Source organism: Homarus americanus, unplaced genomic scaffold (genome assembly GCF_018991925.1).
Source record: "Homarus americanus isolate GMGI-L3 unplaced genomic scaffold, GMGI_Hamer_2.0 scaffold48393, whole genome shotgun sequence".
Lineage (NCBI taxonomy): Eukaryota > Metazoa > Arthropoda > Malacostraca > Decapoda > Nephropidae > Homarus > Homarus americanus.
In genome coordinates this window covers 235,966-254,983 of record NW_024720684.1, presented here as the reverse complement: position 1 = coordinate 254,983, position 19,018 = coordinate 235,966, and the positions used below count along the sequence as shown (strand labels likewise).

The 19,018-nt window shown below is 38.7% G+C and overlaps 1 protein-coding gene across 1 annotated transcript in view; it reads left to right on the top strand.

Moving 5' to 3' along the window:
* The first annotated feature begins 8,080 nt into the window (after positions 1 to 8,080).
* LOC121860685 (E3 ubiquitin-protein ligase Rnf220-like) overlaps positions 8,081 to 19,018 on the top strand; it is a 100,304-nt gene continuing 89,366 nt past the window's right edge. Inside the window, exon 1 of the mRNA XM_042357960.1 lies at positions 8,081 to 8,255. Within this exon, the coding sequence (XP_042213894.1) occupies positions 8,238 to 8,255 (18 nt within the window). The 5' untranslated portion in view covers positions 8,081 to 8,237. The remainder of the gene's footprint in view (positions 8,256 to 19,018) is intronic.

The following is a 19,018-nucleotide window of genomic DNA, read 5'->3' as shown; positions in this document are numbered from 1 at the left end:
TTGAGGCGCTTCCGCTACACCATATTCTCTTTGTCCAGATGGGTCACCTGCAGCACTCCTGATGTCTGTTGAGCCTTAGATACTTACGTTTCATTCAATATTTTAAATCATGCAATGATATGCTGTTTCCTTCTCTCTCGTTAAAATGAGAATATTGTGTGTGTGTGTGTGTGTGTGTGAAAGGGAGAGGTTTTGAGATCATGTCCAAAGGAAAATTACCATCTTTTCCTGTTTAATATAAATTAGATTGACTAGTCTGGACCGATCAGCTGTCGATTTAACTTGAATTTAACTATATTCAAACTCTATCGAAGTTTACCTCATTATCCATGTGTTTAAATTAACTCGCTAATATTGGCTACGCTGTAACTTACTTGGTTGAACCTGCTGGGAGCCTATTGTGGATATTAAACGATTGGAAACATCGAACAAGCTCAACGAACTACTTTGTTTACCCTGAAGCTTCTAGTCGCAGGGTGGTTAAAGTTATGAGCACGTCCTCAAACTACTACTTATTTTTAAACGACCTGGACCTCATCTAGTCATTCTTAATCTGAGCTAGATTTCCCAAGATAAATATGGTTGGGCCAAACTGCGTTTAGTTCCTTCCTGTTACCAAGAAAATATGCGGGTTTTTTTAATCATGTTCGTTGAACGTTTTTAACCTTATGGTTTATGCTTGTTTTTAGAAATCTTTCGGGGCAGGTCGCGCAGGTGGTGGGGTGGTGCATTGGTGTTGAGGAGGGTGAGGGGAAATCCTTTGGTGATGTATTTTGTGATTGATTATTTCTTTGTAGACTTTTATTTAAAGATACAGATGTAATACTAGTACAGTAATACACTTTAACATGTACTTCCTTGCGTTACTGTGTCTATGCTAAGTCCTTGTTGGGTTATTTAGCTTTCCCAGTGATTGACATTACACGACCGCCGGCATTGTTTACCTCGACAAAAACGTCATTTCTGTACTGTGTTTAGCTTCTGGCCTTGTGTTGCCTACGCACTATTTGGACAATATAATTTATCTGTATGAATGCCATAGTGTGTCAGTAAAGAGTTTTTATCATATGCTCTGGGAGGGAGCCAGTCATATGTTAACCTTCTGAAGTATAAGCATTGGCCTGGATAAAGACGTATTTTGCTTTAATTTAATATTTATTGTTTCCTTCGGGATTTTCAATTAAATATTCCATGTAATACATAACAATGCAAATTTGGGATCAGTGCGCACTTTATCACCACTTTGTCAGAGCTCGGTCCTGTTTCATGCTTGGTTACTAAATAACTTAAAATTTGTAATGTGTAATAAGCTAAGAAAATATTGGACCCAACTGCTACAAGGATTCGGAACAACCTGAGTCCTTATAAAAAACTGTGCTATGAGTATGTTAAATTGGTCTATGATTTGTTTTTGTACACAAGTTTTATTTCAGGCATGCCAGGGAATTTTGTACCGAGTAATCCCATTGATATTTTATTCCATAACGATCAACAAAAATTAATGGAAATTATGAGAAAGCACAACGGAGTCATCCAGATTCACCCAGCATTGGGAAAAGATAGTGACGTTGATTAAATATCACTTGAGGTTGTAACGGTAATCTGCTCTGCTGTAAACACGGTGCTGTATCCCGTTCTTAGACTACACGTGATTAAATATTAAATTAAATACGAGACGCCAGAAATAAGGACGAATACTGTGATTATAAGTGAAGGCTCTATTTACTTCAGATTGTTACGTGCGACTCATTTTCAGGATATCCGGGACCTCCCTCTCTGCTGCTGGACTTCGGTTGTGACTTCCGATCAAGTACAAGCAATGGATGTGGCTAGGATATGGCAGCTATGGTCGTGGTGAGGCTATAGCTGCCGTGACTAGGCTGTGGCAGCTATGACTACTTCTAAAATGTTGTCATGACAATGTGAGAGGAAGTGGCTACGACTTTGCCTCGGGAGCTACGATCACCAGGTGAATAATTTAAAATATGTATCGCCGGAAAAAAAGTGATTATTGTAATAATTACTAGAATGATATACAGGTGTCTTAGACTCAAGTCGTGTTTCTTGATGTTGATTTAGTTTGTAGTTGCTTCATTTACAGCCACAAATAATTTTTCACTTAAAAGTTGAATTTAAGTACAGTAGGTCATTGACTGTCACTCTGCATTCATAAAACGTCTTTAAAAGTATGTCACTCGATCTTATCTTCTTACATACTCCTGCAGCGCTGTTTAAGACCAGGTTAGATTTTCAGCTAGTTAGACCAGGGTAGTTGACAAAATAAGAGCTAGGATCTTAAAAAAAAAATGCGGGGTATGGAAAAGTACCTGCCACTGTAGCTGCGTTTTATCAAACTAATCAATGAAGGGAAAGTGTGAGTGATGAGGAACCTATTCAGTTCATGCTTAACATCACATGCTGTATAGTAGAGGTAAATGAGAGCAGGTCTTAAGGTTGGGCAAGGTTTTAACAAGTCATACTTAATAAAGGAAAGTATTGTGTAAGAATAAATGTTAAGGTTCTATTGACTTCTCCATTAATAATAACCATACCAGTGTATCTTAGTTGGTTTGAATATCTGGTAACATTGCAGGTTTTCCCAAGGTATTTGGTGTGATTCATTAGTTTTTGAGTTATCATCCCAGCCAAAGAAGCCTAACCTAACCTAACCTAACCTCATTTTTTCTCTTGGTTTCTCTATCAAACAAAAGACCCAAAGTTCACGTCTTGTTTACATTCTCACGCTTGGCCGCCATGATCACGATGCTCTCTCCCTCAATTTCAATTTCAATTTCAATTGTTTATTCCTTGATAGAGGAAGCGGGATCCTAGCGCTGTCACTAGGTACCCCTGTACAATGACACCAGAAGCATCTGGCAAGTGTGACAAGTATATACAGTATAAATATTATAAAGGGGCTTACTAAAGCCTAAGGAAGGAAGGATATTCCTTTAACACATAATCAATATTATTTACAAAATATCTGGCCAGTATGGGGAGGATCATCGTGTCTCCGTCAGGAGGTCGTGGAGTGGTGGTCCAGCAGGCGTCACGGAAGCGTTGTGTGTGGGGACATCTTAGGAGGTAGTGGATAAGGGTGCTGCTGTCGGGTCTTCTGCATAATGCACAAGAGCGTTGCTCAGGGGCTGCGGGGATACCAATCTCCCAAGCAAAGTAATACCCAATGATGATATGGGCAGCAATCACTTCCCCTTTCCGCAACCCTTTCCCGTAGACGTACGAGAGGTCAGGAAGTTTACGGAGGACATCGTACTGGTGGGCGGGGAGTCCAGGGGGATGGCTGCTTCCCGAGCTTCTCTCTGTTTGCGGCGAATTTGGGTCCTAATCTGTAAGAGTGTTCGAGGAACAACGTAGTTGCAGCCAGTCTTGGCAAGGCCATCTGCTGCCTCATTCCCCAAGATATCGACATGACTGGGTATCCATAGGAATGTCACAGAACGGCCTGCATCCTGAAGTGTGGATGTTAACCCTCGTATTCGGAGGATGAGGTCCTTATTTTCCCCTGATCTAAATGCGATCCCGTCGAGAGCAGACCTGGAATCACAGTAGATAAGCAAGGGGCAGAAACCATCTGCTTCTTCCTCAGCGAGAAGGGCAGCAAGGAGGGCTATTAGTTCAGCCTGAGTGGAGGATGCCCCGTCAGAAACTCTGAGAGACAGTTTGATAGGCTCAGGGGCATCAGGACGGGAGATGTAGACACCAACCCCGGCCCTACCTGTAGCGGGGTCAACAGAACCATTAGTGTAGAGGACGACCCTACCTGGGGACCAGTGGGCGATCCTGGAGAGGTGGTATTTGCAGAGAATAACAGGGTTCACCTGGGATTTCGGGAGCGGTCCACCGAGGGCAATCACTTCAGGTTGAAAACTCTCTCCCTCTGTGTTACTTTTTGTTTACTGAAGCCCTCAACTTACTAGCTATCATACCTACTGGGATTGCCTTACCCAAAGAGGCCTTACCGTATCTATTGTATATCGCCAACATTGCTTGAGAAAAAGGTTAGTGTTCATACATGAATATTTATTTACTAGTACAACCCATTGGAGCCACACTATTTTTCTATAGGGTCAAGTAATCAAGTTCACTGTAATGAAGTCCTACTCCCTAGCATTAATTGGCATATCGCTCGAGTGCAACCTAGTTCCAGTTAACTTGATATATTAAAACTTAAGTACTGTACCGAGGAAGGCAACACCGCGAAGTCCAGAACAGTACTCAGACTAGCGTTTTAGTTAGGTGGAAGAGATGACTAGGATTGAGTGATAGGTGGGTAGGATTAAAATTGAACAAGATTGGTTTAGAATTTACACGGGTTGGATTCGATTTCAATCAGGCAGGATTAAATTTTTAGCTGAAGATTTGATTTTAGCTGGACAGGATTAGATTTTAAATACCCTACCTTGACAACCTAAGCTAACTCCCCCCCACCCCCCTCCCCCCCCCGGTATCGTTCGGGTATTTAATTATGAGGTGAAAATAAAGTTGGGTAGCGAATTAATGGTAGACAGACAGACAGACAGGCCGCATTATTGTACAGGTGTTATTGTTCTATATCATTATGGCGGCTTTGGTACCATGCACTTCTTTTACAACAGGCAAAAATAACCAACGAAACTAATTCTAACCTACCTAACCTTTCCTAACTTCCCTAATAGGCAATACGGGTTTATTCCTAGATTATTAGTTTAGGTTAGGTAGGTTTGATTACTTCTGGTTGGTTCATTTTGCCTGTGTAGTATTTTGATGACTGCTTGTACGGTTTTCACCAAAAATTGAATTCGCAAAATGCAAGGTTTAGGGCGGTTAAAAGATGGGACTCTCAGAGGAGAAAATTGTTACTATTAGGAATTGTAGAGAAAAAAAAGCTACAATAATTTCTTGGTATAAATGGAACGTATTAATGTGCCAGATAATCACCATCATCTCTTAGTGTACAACAGCCTTTTGTTTCGCCTTTTCTTGTATAGTATTAAATCGAAGTCAATTTTCTTAAGTATACCATATTAAGCCATTTTCTTAAGTTATATTCTAATAGAAAATGAACCAGATTATAAGGGTAACTATATTTTTTACCAATGTACTCTTCTGTTCATGTAGTCACTTTGTTCCCTAATGGCTACAGAATATAACAGCGTGTTAAGCGAGTATAGGAAGCCTGTATTTTAAATTCCTGGATACTGTATGAAATCCAACAGTGAATATTGTTCCTGATCACTTTGTCCTGTCACTGTTCCATTGTTTCATTAGGTACTTATGCACGTCAGACACAGTCCAGATATTTTTTTTTTATTTAGACAGAGAATCTGCTTTTGGCATTACTCAGTGCTAAATCGGGAGGGCCAGAGACTACATGCTTAGTACCTATCCGATCTTTTTATGTTGGTCAGCACATGAAAACGGCCACCCAGTCATATAAGCTGTTCCATACGTCTTGCTTAAGCTGTTTTATCTCGGCTTCATATGGTGATGTGTGTCATACAGTTTATAAGTAGGACTTTGGAATTGTTATGTTGTCTTACTGATGGACAAATTTGTTATATCCTTCCTATCATGGTGAATATCTGAGTTATGTCGCCACGTATCCTGCGGTACTCCGTTGAAAGGCTGAACTTGGGGAGGAGGAAGCAAATGTTCCTTGTTCTTGTAAGGAAAATGACAACTTTGCCTTATGTTATGGGAGAGTGTATCCTTATCTAATCAAACTTAACTTAACTTTGTATAATCTACCTGAACTTAATGTAACATATCATTATCTATATGAAGCTTAACTAACCAAACCAAACCCACCCATCTGCTGTAACCAAACCTAATTTATTCTACCTGAATTTACCACACCTAATCATAAATTAACCTAATCTAACCTAACATTATTTAACCGAACCAAACCTATAAACTCTAACCTTGGATCAGTAACGTTTGTTTTGGACTAATAAGAGGGCGTTTCAACCAGAGATGTGTAGTTCATGATCATTGGCTCAGATGTTTCATGTATGCTAATGGGGGTTGGAATAGGTATGTGTGTGTGTGTAATGTTATGGGAAAATGCCTTAGATTTATTTACGCCTTGTTTGTGTTAGTAATTAATATATTTCTTTGGAGGATTCACTATAATATGAATATCAAATTTGGAAGTTAACCGAATGAAAAACTGGAATTTTTGTTATAATAATAATGATAATAATGTAGAAGGATTCAAACTCGTGTTGATTTGAAAGTACAGTACAGTACTATTATTGTTACTGTTATATCATGTTATCTATTGTAATTGTAGCAAAAATTTAATATTGCAAGATAATATTACTCTTGTTATTTGAAATATTCTGTACTTCATTCTGTAGTCATTAGCTATTTGATACTACAAGCTGTGTGCCTGTAATCCTAAGTTTGTAAACCATCAATTCTGGCAATAATTTGTAACTAAATTTTACGTCACTTGGTACAGATGATGGGTGACGCTAGAGACAAGATGGTCCCTCTCTGAGAATTTTTTTTTGGGGGGCCCAATTGTGATTCTTTGTTGTGTTGGGTAATAATAACTTTAATAAGCCACAACCCGGGGATAATATCATCTGAACGTGTTTAGTGCTACTCTTATTGTATTGTTCTAGCTAAGGGTGGTATTATTATTATTATTATTATTATTATTATTATTATTATTATTATTATTATTATTATTGAGAAGATGGATGATAATGGGAGAGGAAGGGAGGGGGGGGGGATGAGGGTATGCAATCTATCCACAGTTTTGGTGAAGGGGGAAACTGGGAGGGAAAGGATGACTGATCAATTCCAAAAATTCCCCCCTTCCCTTCCCCTCCCTGTAACACCTATACCATATTACCTGTGAAAAATTATGCCCTATTATTTTAAGTCTCGAAATTAATTGGAAGTTTCCACTGATGAGTGTTTTTAATCAGATTATATTTTTCAATTATAGGTATTATCGGTCAATACTTGGCATGGAGAAGGAGTGTGGTAATTTATCGGTCTGGTCTACAAACTGGATTTACTGTCGTTGGGTACCTGGGCCTCGTGTGTACTTTATGTGCGTATCCGATGAAGGGCGTCAAACACGTACATGTATTCTAAGTGGTGAGATGCGTTTACGGTGGTCCACTTACTCGTTTATGTGCGTATGTGTGTGATGAAGTATATTATAACTTGTACCATTAATGAGGTGCGTAAGTGAGGTTTGGATTAATATAAATAGTTGCGGGAAAGATATTTAAGTCAGTCATTGTGATAAACCAAGGAATCGAGTGATAGTTGTGAATTGCTGATGTGAGGTTTAGATACACGTTAATAACAGCTACTGCCAACTAAAATATAACTATGGTAAGAAATATTGGAGCTTATGATAATTAGCAGTCCCTAATTTATTACACATTAAGATTAAACTGTCAAACGCTATAACCTATTTGGGGGGTTAGGTTAGGTTAGGTTAGATTAGGTTATTAAAGGTCATCGTGGGAGGGGGGGCTAAACTTCAGGTGGATCCTAATTGCATAGTGTTACAAAATATAATAAGAAAAATGTGTGCGTCAAATATTTATACTATCCTCTTCTCATATCCTCCGCTGAGAAAGGTTGTCAAAATCTCAGGCGTAACCATTTCCCTGGAGAGACATTGTACTTCACCCAAATTTACCTTAATTGAACCACCGGCCACCGCGACTGAGGCTCACTTTTGCTGACGACCGCCACTCCTGCCAGCGAGCACCACTCCATCCCCGCCATCGTACCTGTAACTCACACCCAGATCATCACCACGGGCTTACAATCCCTCCTCCCTCTCACCACCACCACCAAGCCTCTACGTAGATCTCCCCTTTTTCCTCACCAGCCATGAGCCTCTCTCACCAGCACCCCACTCAGCAAGGCCCTCTATCCCCACCCTGCCGCAACATCACGATCCCTCCTTACACCTTTTAACATCTATCCCTCAACATCGGCCTCTCCTTGCCCGCCCCCCGAGTGTGTGTGTGAGAGGGTGAGTCCTGGGCGCTGGCTGGGGTTAGTAGCTGCCTGGGCGAGTCAGTTGTCGCCCGCTCGTCGTTGAGGCAACATCTCGCTCGTGTCTCCGGGGGTGACGGCCACTGCCCCCTCACCAGTGACTTGTGTTGTACTAGAAAAAAAAAAAGAAAGGAAAACTTAATGAACTTGGATTATTATATATTTATTATCGTGTGACTGTGAACTGATACTTTACCGAGTGGATGGAATATTTCAACAAGGTAATAATAAGCTTTGTGATTGGTATATTCTATCATTTTCAAGTGTTTTAAAAGGTTTTGAGATTTTATGTGTTTAACAGTCTATTTTAACGATCGTGAGGTAAGTGCATAATTTATTTCCACGGAATTATGAGTTTCACTTGTAGTATTATGTTGGTCAAATATTTTACTTTGTATTTTGAGGTAAAGTTAATCTTGAAATTTAAAGTCGAGGGAAATATTAATATTATATATTTTCTTTTATTTTCGAGGATTGTCGCTTCAGTTCCACTTTCTCGTACTAAGATTGATCTTATAAACTTTGCGTATATTTTGCGTAACTTGAGCGGCTCTTTGGATGTTACGCGACACCCACACCTGGCATCACCCTCACCTGGTTTTGTCGTTGAAAGTTATTCTAAGTGATTAAAAGTTATCTACAAACATAACTGACGAGAAACGTTTACCATTTAACAAGAGTGTGACCTGGGCTGACCTTACTCCTCATACCTGTCAACACTGATGTATTAGCCGGAGTAGGGGGTTAAATATATTAGCCCCGTGGTCAAGTATGATTAATGTAGGGATACGAGCCCATAATTTTTTGGTCATGAATACGATCATTAGCAATATTTATCATCCTAAAATTTATTGCCTTGTAGTGTAGATTGTTTCTTTTAATTGTATCACACTTAATCTGCATGATATATACAGCTTAGTGAATTTAATGGGAGTAAATTTCCATAAACATAAGAGGTTTATACGTTTATTTCAATATCGAGTAATTTTTTTCGATAGTAATTTTTTCTCGTCATATTGCAGACTGGATGATAGCAAGAGAAACCCCGATTATTCAGTCATTCGTTGTCATTCTTTCATTCTTAGGTATTTGTGCTGCTAAATTATTACAGCTCATTCACTCATTCATTCTTATTGCTGCAACAGACATCCCTTCATCCGCTGTCATTCATTTATTCATTCTAGCCCTTGTAAAACATAATTGTTGCCACGGAATATAACCCAAATTGCACAGTGGAGAAAGGCTTCAAACTAGGACGAAACGTTAAACTGCATTTCATCTTGCGTTTCCTTGTAAGCTAAGTTTTTAAAGCGTTTCGTCATCTGCCAAAGTTTATGAAGCAACGGTCTCGTGTCGTAATTTCTCGAACGTAAAAGAAGAGAATAGTTGTAAAAAAAAAATTGCGAGCAGCTGAGCAGATCAACCCAACAAGAAGAAGAGGAGTCAGGCTGGTGAAGATGATGGTGGTGGCGGCGGTGAGGGAGGGAGTGGCTGGCTGGCTGGCTGGCTGTCTCGTTCAAGTCCCCACCACCTAGCGCCACCTCACGGCCTTGGTTAGCACCCGGCCTATTATCTTCTCTTGCCTTCCTTCCCTTCACTTACACTTTTACGGTAACACTGCGCCAACCTGAATGTATTTTTAAGTTCTCTGTTGCATGGGATTATGACTTGTGCTCGGTTTAACGAAGGAACTCACTCTTTTAAAACAATATTAACGAGCTCTCTCTCACTTCCCTCGTCCGCTTTCCCTCACTCGACGTCATAATTATTGCAACTTCTCCTCACCTCTTTGAGTAGTGTTTAGTTATTTATGTTAGTTTGTGTTGCAGTTGAGAATGAGGAAATACACCGGAAAATCTCTATACCATTAATTGTTTCGGGGAGGGGATTTAATTTATCTCCATCTCTCCCCGTCTTTCTTCCTTCCTTCCTTCCTTCCTTCCTACCCACATTAGCATAATTATATAGTGCCTCTCAATTTGGATTTAGTTGTGTTTTTTTATAGTTAATTTTTGCTACAGTCGAAAATTCGTGACTTCCCTGACAAACAACGATGGTTAGTTTGGTAAGGGATTCTGGTGGCGATGTCTGCTCTCTCTCTCTCTCTCTCTCTCTCTCTCCCCAATCTCGCTTCCCGTCTCCCCAATCTCGCTTCCCGTCTCCCCAATCTCCTTCCGTCTCCCCAATCTCCTTCCGTCTCCCAATCTCACTTCCCGTCTCCCCAATCTCGCTTCCCGTCTCCCCAATCTCGCTTCCCGTCTCCCCAATCTCGCTTCCCGTCTCCCCAATCTCGCTTCCCTCCAAACTCTAATTGATCACTTGGTCCTATACTTAACTTATCGGTTAGGAAGTGTTGATGCACCTATGTGTTATAAGTTTATTTTGTTTTGTTACCGAGTTAGGTCTCAAGGGGCGAGCAGTAGTGTGGCTATCGAGGAATATTTCTGGTGATTTTTATTTATTTATTTTATTGATTTATTTACCTCCTGAGGCTTTTTATTTGAGGTTATTTATTCCTCCTGTTAACTTGGGGTCTTCAGGAGGATGAGGTTGTTTGTGTTCATCATTTAGTTAACGTAGAGTCTCTTGAAGATTATATAATACTGATTTAGTTAATATATAGGATTTCCCTGAAGGTTGAAGATCTATCTAACAATATTTAGAAGAGGATTATTTTGTCTGGATGATTTAGTTAATTTATTATAGGGATTAAGTTGTAGTTTTAGATATTTATTTAACGTATTGTGAAGATTTAGTGGATATACATAGTCTTGATTAAGATAAGGTTGTCTTCATGACTTAGATAAATTATCATAGAGATTAGGTTGTCCTCTTTGTGGATTAGTTAACGTTAGAAGACATGAATTTAAATGTCGAAAGTGCAGCGTCAATTGCTATACTTGTGTTGCAAATTATTCCTCTCAATTTAACATGCTTGCTGGTGTCCTGAAGTTTCAAAGATAAAAAAAAAATCGTCATTCGAAATTTATTAAAAGAAAAATTCTTACTTGTTCTTCCCGTCATCTTTTTCCTCTTGATATTTCATTTTTTCTTCCTTCTTCCCATTCCCGTCTCTCCTCTTTCTTACTTCTTCCCATCCACTTTTCTCCTGCACTTTCTTCCTTCCCTTCTACCTTTTCCTTCCTTCCCTTCTACCTCTTCGTCCCTTACCTTCTACCTCTTCCTTCCTTCCTTCCCTTCTACCTCTTCCTTCCTTACCATCTACCTCTTCCTTCCTTCCTTCCCTTCTACCTCTTCCTTCCTTACCATCTACCTCTTCCTTCCTTCCTTCCTTCCCTTCTACCTCTTCCACCCTTCCCATCTACCTCTTCCACCCTTACCATCTACCTTCTTCCCCTACCCTTCCTCCCTTTCTACCTCTTCCTCCCTTCCCTTCTACCTCTTCCTCCCTTCCCTTCTACCTCTTCCACCCTTCCCATCTACCTCTTCCACCCTTACCATCTACCTCTTCCTCCCTTCCCTTCTTCTTGTGTATCTTAATCACCAACATTATCACGATCGTCTTACTTCACAATACTCCAGATATAAACTCCCTTTTAAACCTTTTCGTCTGTCACCTGATAAGTATGGGACACCGGGAAGTATACCAGGTCTTGCTCACTCAACACCGAGAAATATTACCAGACTTGAGTTTTATGGGATGGTGAAATATCTTTTTTTTTATTATACTGATCACCTGAAGAATCTCTCTCTCTCTCTCTCTCTCTCTCTCTCTCTCTCTCTCTCTCTCTCTCTCTCTCTCTCTCTCTTTGGGTCATCTACCACACGCAACACGCAGTAAAAATTCTGTCTTAAGCATATTTATAATGAGTTAACTTTTGAGGGGTATTTATCTTCACGACGTTAGCGCCACCTACTGTAGACTCTTGGCCTTCGTCGCCGTCAGGAGTAATTAACTTGTGATGGTTAGATGTCTGTAATTAGATTCCCCCGAACTCTGGATTTTCGTGCAGTCATAACCACAACGACCGCCGTAGTCTCTGTTGTTACCTTTGTTCTGGTGTGCGTGTGTGTGTGTGTGTGTGTAGGTACTTGACAGTGACTCGCCCTTTTAATAAGTCCACTAATAGCGCTCTCCTCAAGATGCATTCAGACAGTACGGAAATTTAAGCTTCAGACTAATTATAGTCCTGTGTGGTAACGTTATAACTGCGTCTCCTGAAATCGTGCTTGTTGCTGCTATGTATTTCTGCTTCAACAAAGGAAGTCTTTCAATATGTAAATTAAGTCACTTCTTACATTAAACAACGTATTTAAAAAGCTGAGTAGAGATAAATCGCTATATAAGCTTAATGAGTTGGTTGAGTCGTGACTTGAGCATGACTCCGGCGGATTTGGGGGCGAGTGTGTTGGTGGGGTCTTGTTGGCCGTTGTTGCTGCCGCCAGTGTGGCTGGTCACGGCGGCGGCGTCGCTAGACGGCAATTTGCGCCTCGCACAAGTTTCCGCTGAATTGTTTAGGTGGAGAGGATCTGGGGAGGCTAGGGATCAAGGGGGCCGTGGCTTACCTACTGTAAACAAACGGAACTTAAAAGCATCTCAGACGCCAGCTAATCGGTCACTCCAGTGGGTTGTCCGCAATGAAGCCTCACAGCGCCAAGACTTGGAAGTGGCTTATTTGTTTATACGATAATAATTATTTAAGAACAACCGACAGCTAATAGATCAGTCAAACGGTCCATCCTAAAGGGTTGAGTCACAAAAACGTCGATAGAAGGTAAAATAGGATTATTGACACAATGTGATGGTCACTCCGGCTGTCCGTAGTTCTCAGACATTATTTAATACTAAGTACAGTATACATCAGGTCAAAAATTGATTGATCGAAACGTAAATAGAAATTGTGTGTACGAAGGAAACAAGTTTGTCACGTGATTTAAAATTTGATTTGTATATTGTAGAAGCTAACACCTAATAAACTGCGATCAATAACCCCGACGGTAGAATGATCTAAATATTAAATTAACAACAATGTTTATGGTAGTTGTGATCGGTGTTTAAACATCTTTGTGAACTAATTAAGATTATTTCGAATACTTTTAAGGTAATACTGACTTTATAAAGACTTGGTGAGCAATGTTTTAACAACCCAGACACTTGAAACACCCAAAAACAAACACCGCAATAACTTGGCAGTTCAGGAGCAAACACCCAAGCAGTTAAACTATGTCTCTTGGTTGTAAAGGTGCAAATTACTCCTAAGAAAGTAAATCACTAAAATAGAAACAATAAATAGGTGATCATGAGAAATTGAACCAACTTAAATCCCAAACACTGACATCACGTTATTATATTATCGTCAATATTAGATGTGTGAGAGGTACTTTGCTGCGGGTGTTTGTGGTGATGTCTTCGTCAGCAGTTGAGGGGCGCCGCCACTCCCCCGGGCGTCACACGTAATAATTACCTCAGCTGGGGGAACTACAGCTTGTTAGACATCAATTAAACTGGGGAAACTGTTGCTGGGGAAATTAGAACATTGGACTTAATCCCATCAAACAATTTCCCAATGGACAAAATCTTAGTAGCTAATTCCCAACTGGACAAATTCCCACCACTGTAATCCTGACGAGGCGATTCCTTTTGGATAGAGTTGAGCCCCCCCCCCCTCCCCCCTAAAAAAATTCCAGTAGATTTTCATACAGAACAAATTCTCACTGTATAATATCCCGCTACGAAGTGTTATTGAATTAAGGTGAACAAAATACAGTACTGGTAGTTTGTGGTGTTGAGACTAAGAGGGAATTTGTAATACAGTCGAGGGAATTAAGATCATTATAGTAATTCAACATGTATCTCAAGTGTTGTATGTTCCTTGTAATCCAATATTAATTACTATAACACCTGGAAGTTAGTAAGTTTATTGGAGGTAGACAGACAGCAGAAACTCTACCAAATATTTAAGTGTTAATGAATATTCTTGGAGATGAAGTTCAACTGATGTATATTTAATGTTTGGTGATAATTTCTGACAAAATAGAGAATAAAAAGCAGAGTTTACAAACATAGTGCTGCTATGTTTGATATACTGGATGTGATGTTGGTGTTCACAGAGCCGCATCTTATATAGGCCTAATGTTATATAGGCCTAATGTTAAACACTTCTTCAAATTTGACAATAGTTATAGTTTTAAGAATTTTCTCGTTATTATGTAGAGTGAGTGATATCAAGAGTAAACATCTGCACGTTCTCCATTAGCTGTTTATCATCCATTCTTACTGCTGTAATACATGGGTAATGCATAAAATTCCAGCAGCCTTCACTAACCAACTTGTTTGGCTACACCGTCGCCTCCAGGCCAAAGTGGTATACAGTATCTACACATTGTTGGAAATTAGTTTATCACCCCCCAAAAAAATCTGGTTTCCTTATACTCAACAGAATATAATTAGATAAAAGATTTCGGCTGAGAATTCGTTCTAGATGTTAGTATATTGTTGAGTAACTACAGATGATAATAAGTCATTTACTGTCTTGACTGTCAACACCATAGTTAAGTAAGATGTAGAGTATATTTACCAAGAGAAACTGGACACTATATACAGTAGATTGTGTTTACATCCTTATTGAGTTATGGGGCTTCTCATAATACCCCGTTGTGTAGAGTTGTGGACTGTAGTGCCAAGAAGGTGGTGCTAATGACACAATTTGACACGACCTCTTGATGATTGTAGTAATAGCAATGATTATTAGATTTTGGTAAATATTACGAGTTTTATATAAGATTGTTATAGGAGAATAGTAAAAAAATAATACTAATAAATATTTACAAGAGTCACTTAAGAATGAAATATATATTATCCATTTACAAACACCATTCAATTGTATCCCAAAGCTGTTGCTAATTTTTGCCTCATTGCAGCTGAGGTCTTCGCTGTATTGATTTTGACACATACTGTACAGTCTTGTCATGGCTGCCTATGTACTGGTTTAGGCATAGTCAAATTTCAAAAACTTGGACGACAGTAATGTACCTGTAGTTCTATTTGATTCTTTTTTTTACAGTTTCCAGAACATGATTACAGTTATGCTTGCTAAATTTCAGGCTGTTGTTTTCCTATGGATTGAGAAATATGACCACCAGTATTATGATTTTAACTAACTTTTGCAAGGAAATTAACCGTAAAGATATTGTTCATTTTTACGTAAAGAATGACTCTATTCGTGGCTGGTCGAACCTTGTTGAGCTGAATATTGACAATCATAGGTCCTTATGCTATAATTTTTGACGATATTTTTATGCTGTAATTTCAGTGGGCCAGTTTGGTGCATTTTTACATCAACAGAATCTGGTAAATATTGAAAGTACAAACCTTTGAAAATCTGGGTTTTGAATCCATAGATAAATTGATCGATTATGGTGGTAAAGGATTTCCAGTGATAGTAGAAACGCTTATGGACCACTCAGGCATTGTCCACAAGACGTCGAGTTGCCTACGTAATGTTTATATTTGTTGATGGTAACTAATGTGTTAAGCTGTGTAATAATGAGACACTGTACCATAATGCTCCAGTGATTCAAGGTTAGGTTAGGTTAGGTTAGAGTTGGATCCTCGTACCACTGAATCGTGACAACATACAGTAAAACCGGAGCCGTGGAATTGTTTTTCTTTGAAGTTCGGTTTTTTTTTACAATATGTGAGAGTTCTAGAGGTGAAGCGATAAATCTGTTAGGATATGAAATTATAAAAGACATTTGAAAGAAAATAATAGTGAGTGTAGTGAATTTTATTGATTTCGGCGAATAAGGAATAAGTACTGAAGCTCCTCAAATCATGTTTTTTCTTTAATGGTCTCTGGTGTTTCATCCACCTTCCAGATTCTCAGTTTCAAAACAAAATTTTACCTCATAACAAGAGATCTAAAGAAAACACCCAACTAGCCCACTTAAGTGAAAAAACAACAACAACGGCCCACTTAGGTGAAAACAAAAACAGCTCCCCCCCCAAAACCCTTAGAATTGCCTTATCCAGATTCGTTCACATAATCCTAGTTAGGGGAGGAAAAATTAACATATAATCCCGATCCAGGGTTGATAGGTCTCGTTCACTCTTCATTATTATTTTACAGAAGGGTGAATTGGTGACGTAAACTACTCGTAAGATATAAAGTACAGTATAAGTAATTATTTGAACCCCTTATGGGTGCACGGTAAAGTAAGCATTGAGTTGTTCTTTTGGTCTTGTTGGGAATTTGAGCCACCGTCGCCTCTTGGATTGTTCTGATCTCCTTGGCTGTTAAGTTTGTAGATGTTGTACAGTAGTTCCAAAGTTGCTGTATATTTAGATTATTAAATATATTTCAAGGAAGGGAATTAGTAATTTATATATTTTTTAATTGGCGCTGTATGGTAGGTTGTTCACTGACCATGTATTATATATTCTGTATTTGTATTATGTTAGGTAATTGAAAATGTATATTATAACGTTACTATTAAGTTGTATAGTGTAGGTACTTAACATTTATATGGTATAGTTGTGTTGTGATTTGAAATTGTATACATTATTTCATAGATGTATAACACCTGTACTTAATTATATATATATATCTTGCCAGTTATATAAAGCAGATATTGTGCTTGATACACTATTCGCATTGTGTCAGTGCCATAGTTGTAAAAAAATATTTGATAACTCCTACACAGTACTGCAGGTGTAATATGCTTCTATCTGCTGATTTATATAAATATATTATAGTTTTGTAATGCTTAGTTGCATAACGCAGGTGCGCTTGATATCTGCTGAGTGGAGGGGTGTGGTGCTGAGGCCGGGTGACCCGTTTTCATGTCATCAGCTTGCAATATTAATGTTTGAATATACAGTACTGCTGAACTGAAGAATTCCCTTTCCCCAGTATAACACCTACGTAATTTTAAGCTGTCGATTCCTCTTCACGTAGATTTTTGTAGTACCATATTGTAGTTAGTTTCCCTGGGCGTGGATCCCGACCGTTCGTTGGCACATCACGCGCGGGAAGACCGACAATTTCCCTGCGTTTGAGTGTCGATTCTGATTATTCAATTAACGATTGTATTCATCCAATAAGATAATTTAGCTAAGTTAAGACGTAATTGTTGACTTGTTTATTGATTGTTGAATCTGTGTTGGCTATAACTGAAGACATTTAGTGCTGAGTAATTATTGATTTTTATGTAAAGTAATCGATAGCTGTACCAGTAACCGAAATACTATTCCTCGTTTAATGATTTTTCTTACTGTATTGATTTTGTTAAGTTACTGTATTTTGTTGTAAAGTTATTGAACACTGGCTAATACATGACTTATTTTTTTATTAGTTTATTGATTTATTTAATGACTTTATCGTTGTAATGTTATAAGAGAGAACTGAAGTGTTAAATAATTAATGATTGTTTTCGTGTTGTTATTCTTTTGAGCTGAAAACATTATACTGTTTTGTTAGTATTTTATGTCAAGTTGTCACATTGTTGGTGGAGATAATGATGATGATGGCGGTGGTGCTTAGGTGTTGATGGAGATAGTTTAGTGTTGGTGGAGATAGTTTTGTGTTGTTGTAGTTAGATTAATGTTGATAAGAGGTAATTTAAATTTGGCGTTGGTGGAAGAGGTACAATTTACGGTGGGTGAAGTAAGTGTTGTCAAAGGTGATCTTGTGTTGGTAGAGTAGTGGTGGTGGGAGGATGTTGGCAGTCTGGTGGCGGAAGAGGCGTACAGTTTAGTGGTTGTAAGTCGGAATTATTACAGTTTAGTCTCGTATACTTATTGATGAATTAGGTTAACGAGGTTGTTTACCGGATATTGTATTTGGTTACTAGCCGTTTGGTGGGAATTAAGAGGTTTACCAAGCTGTGTGGTGGTTATTGCTCAAGGTTAGGTCAGTGTTTAGGCGTTGGAATTGTTGTTAATTAATGTTGCATGTTGACACCAAACAGCTCAGTGTTGTTCCGAGCATCAAGCCAGACAATTAATGGCTGTAGAATGTATTATTTGTAACAGGCAGCTGACAAGCAATTTAAATGTTATGCTGTAGCAACCAATTTAGCGGCTGGGCGGTGTGTAGCTAACAGAGTTCATTATAAATCGTGACAGAAAAGCTTAGTATGTATTGTTTGGTTGATGTAACACTCAATCGTCGACTTGTTATATTTACCTTTTGATGAAGACAAACAATGTAGGTAATGGTTATTGTGAAGTGGTGATTATTACGTAAATGGTTGTGACAGGGCAGTTTGGTTACTCGTGTTGATGTAGTGTCTAAGCGTCGACCCCCGTGAGTGGTTGATATCTACAGTATACAGTGTAGTGTAAGTGTGTGTGTGTTGTTAGTGTGATGTGTCGTGAACCAGTTTAGTGTGTGTGTGTGTGTGTGTGTGTGTGTGTGTGTGTGTGTCATATTGTCACGTGTAACTTAATTATGAGTCCCCGAGAAAATAACTTATTTAAGAGATATATGAGTATAATTAAGGTGTAGACTTCTTAATGGTTGAATTGATGTAGGTTAGGTTAGGTTAAGTTAGGTTAGGTTAAGTTAGGTTATATGTATAATAAACAATAGAGTAATGATCGTAATTATATCGTGGCAGACAATAGACGTTTATTGGTTGATGATACGCGGTGTAACAAGCATTATAGTAGTTACACATTGCACCAACCAGTTTAGTGGCTATAACATGTAATTTAGTAATCGTAACAAGCATTGTGGTAGTTACACATTACACCAACCAGTTTATTGGCCATAACAAATAAATTAATAATTTCTATAATCACTGGAGACAATTTAGCGTTTGGTTGTGAGAATTGATAGCGTATAAGTGAACTTGATGGTAGTACTACACGTTCTAACAAGCAGTACAGTAGTTGGGTCATTACACCAAGTAGTTTAATGATTGTAACACACGGTAATTGTTATTATATGTCACGGGAGATTATTTAGCATTTATGTGTGAGAATTGATAGAGAATTTAGGCGTGGAGTTGTTGATGGATG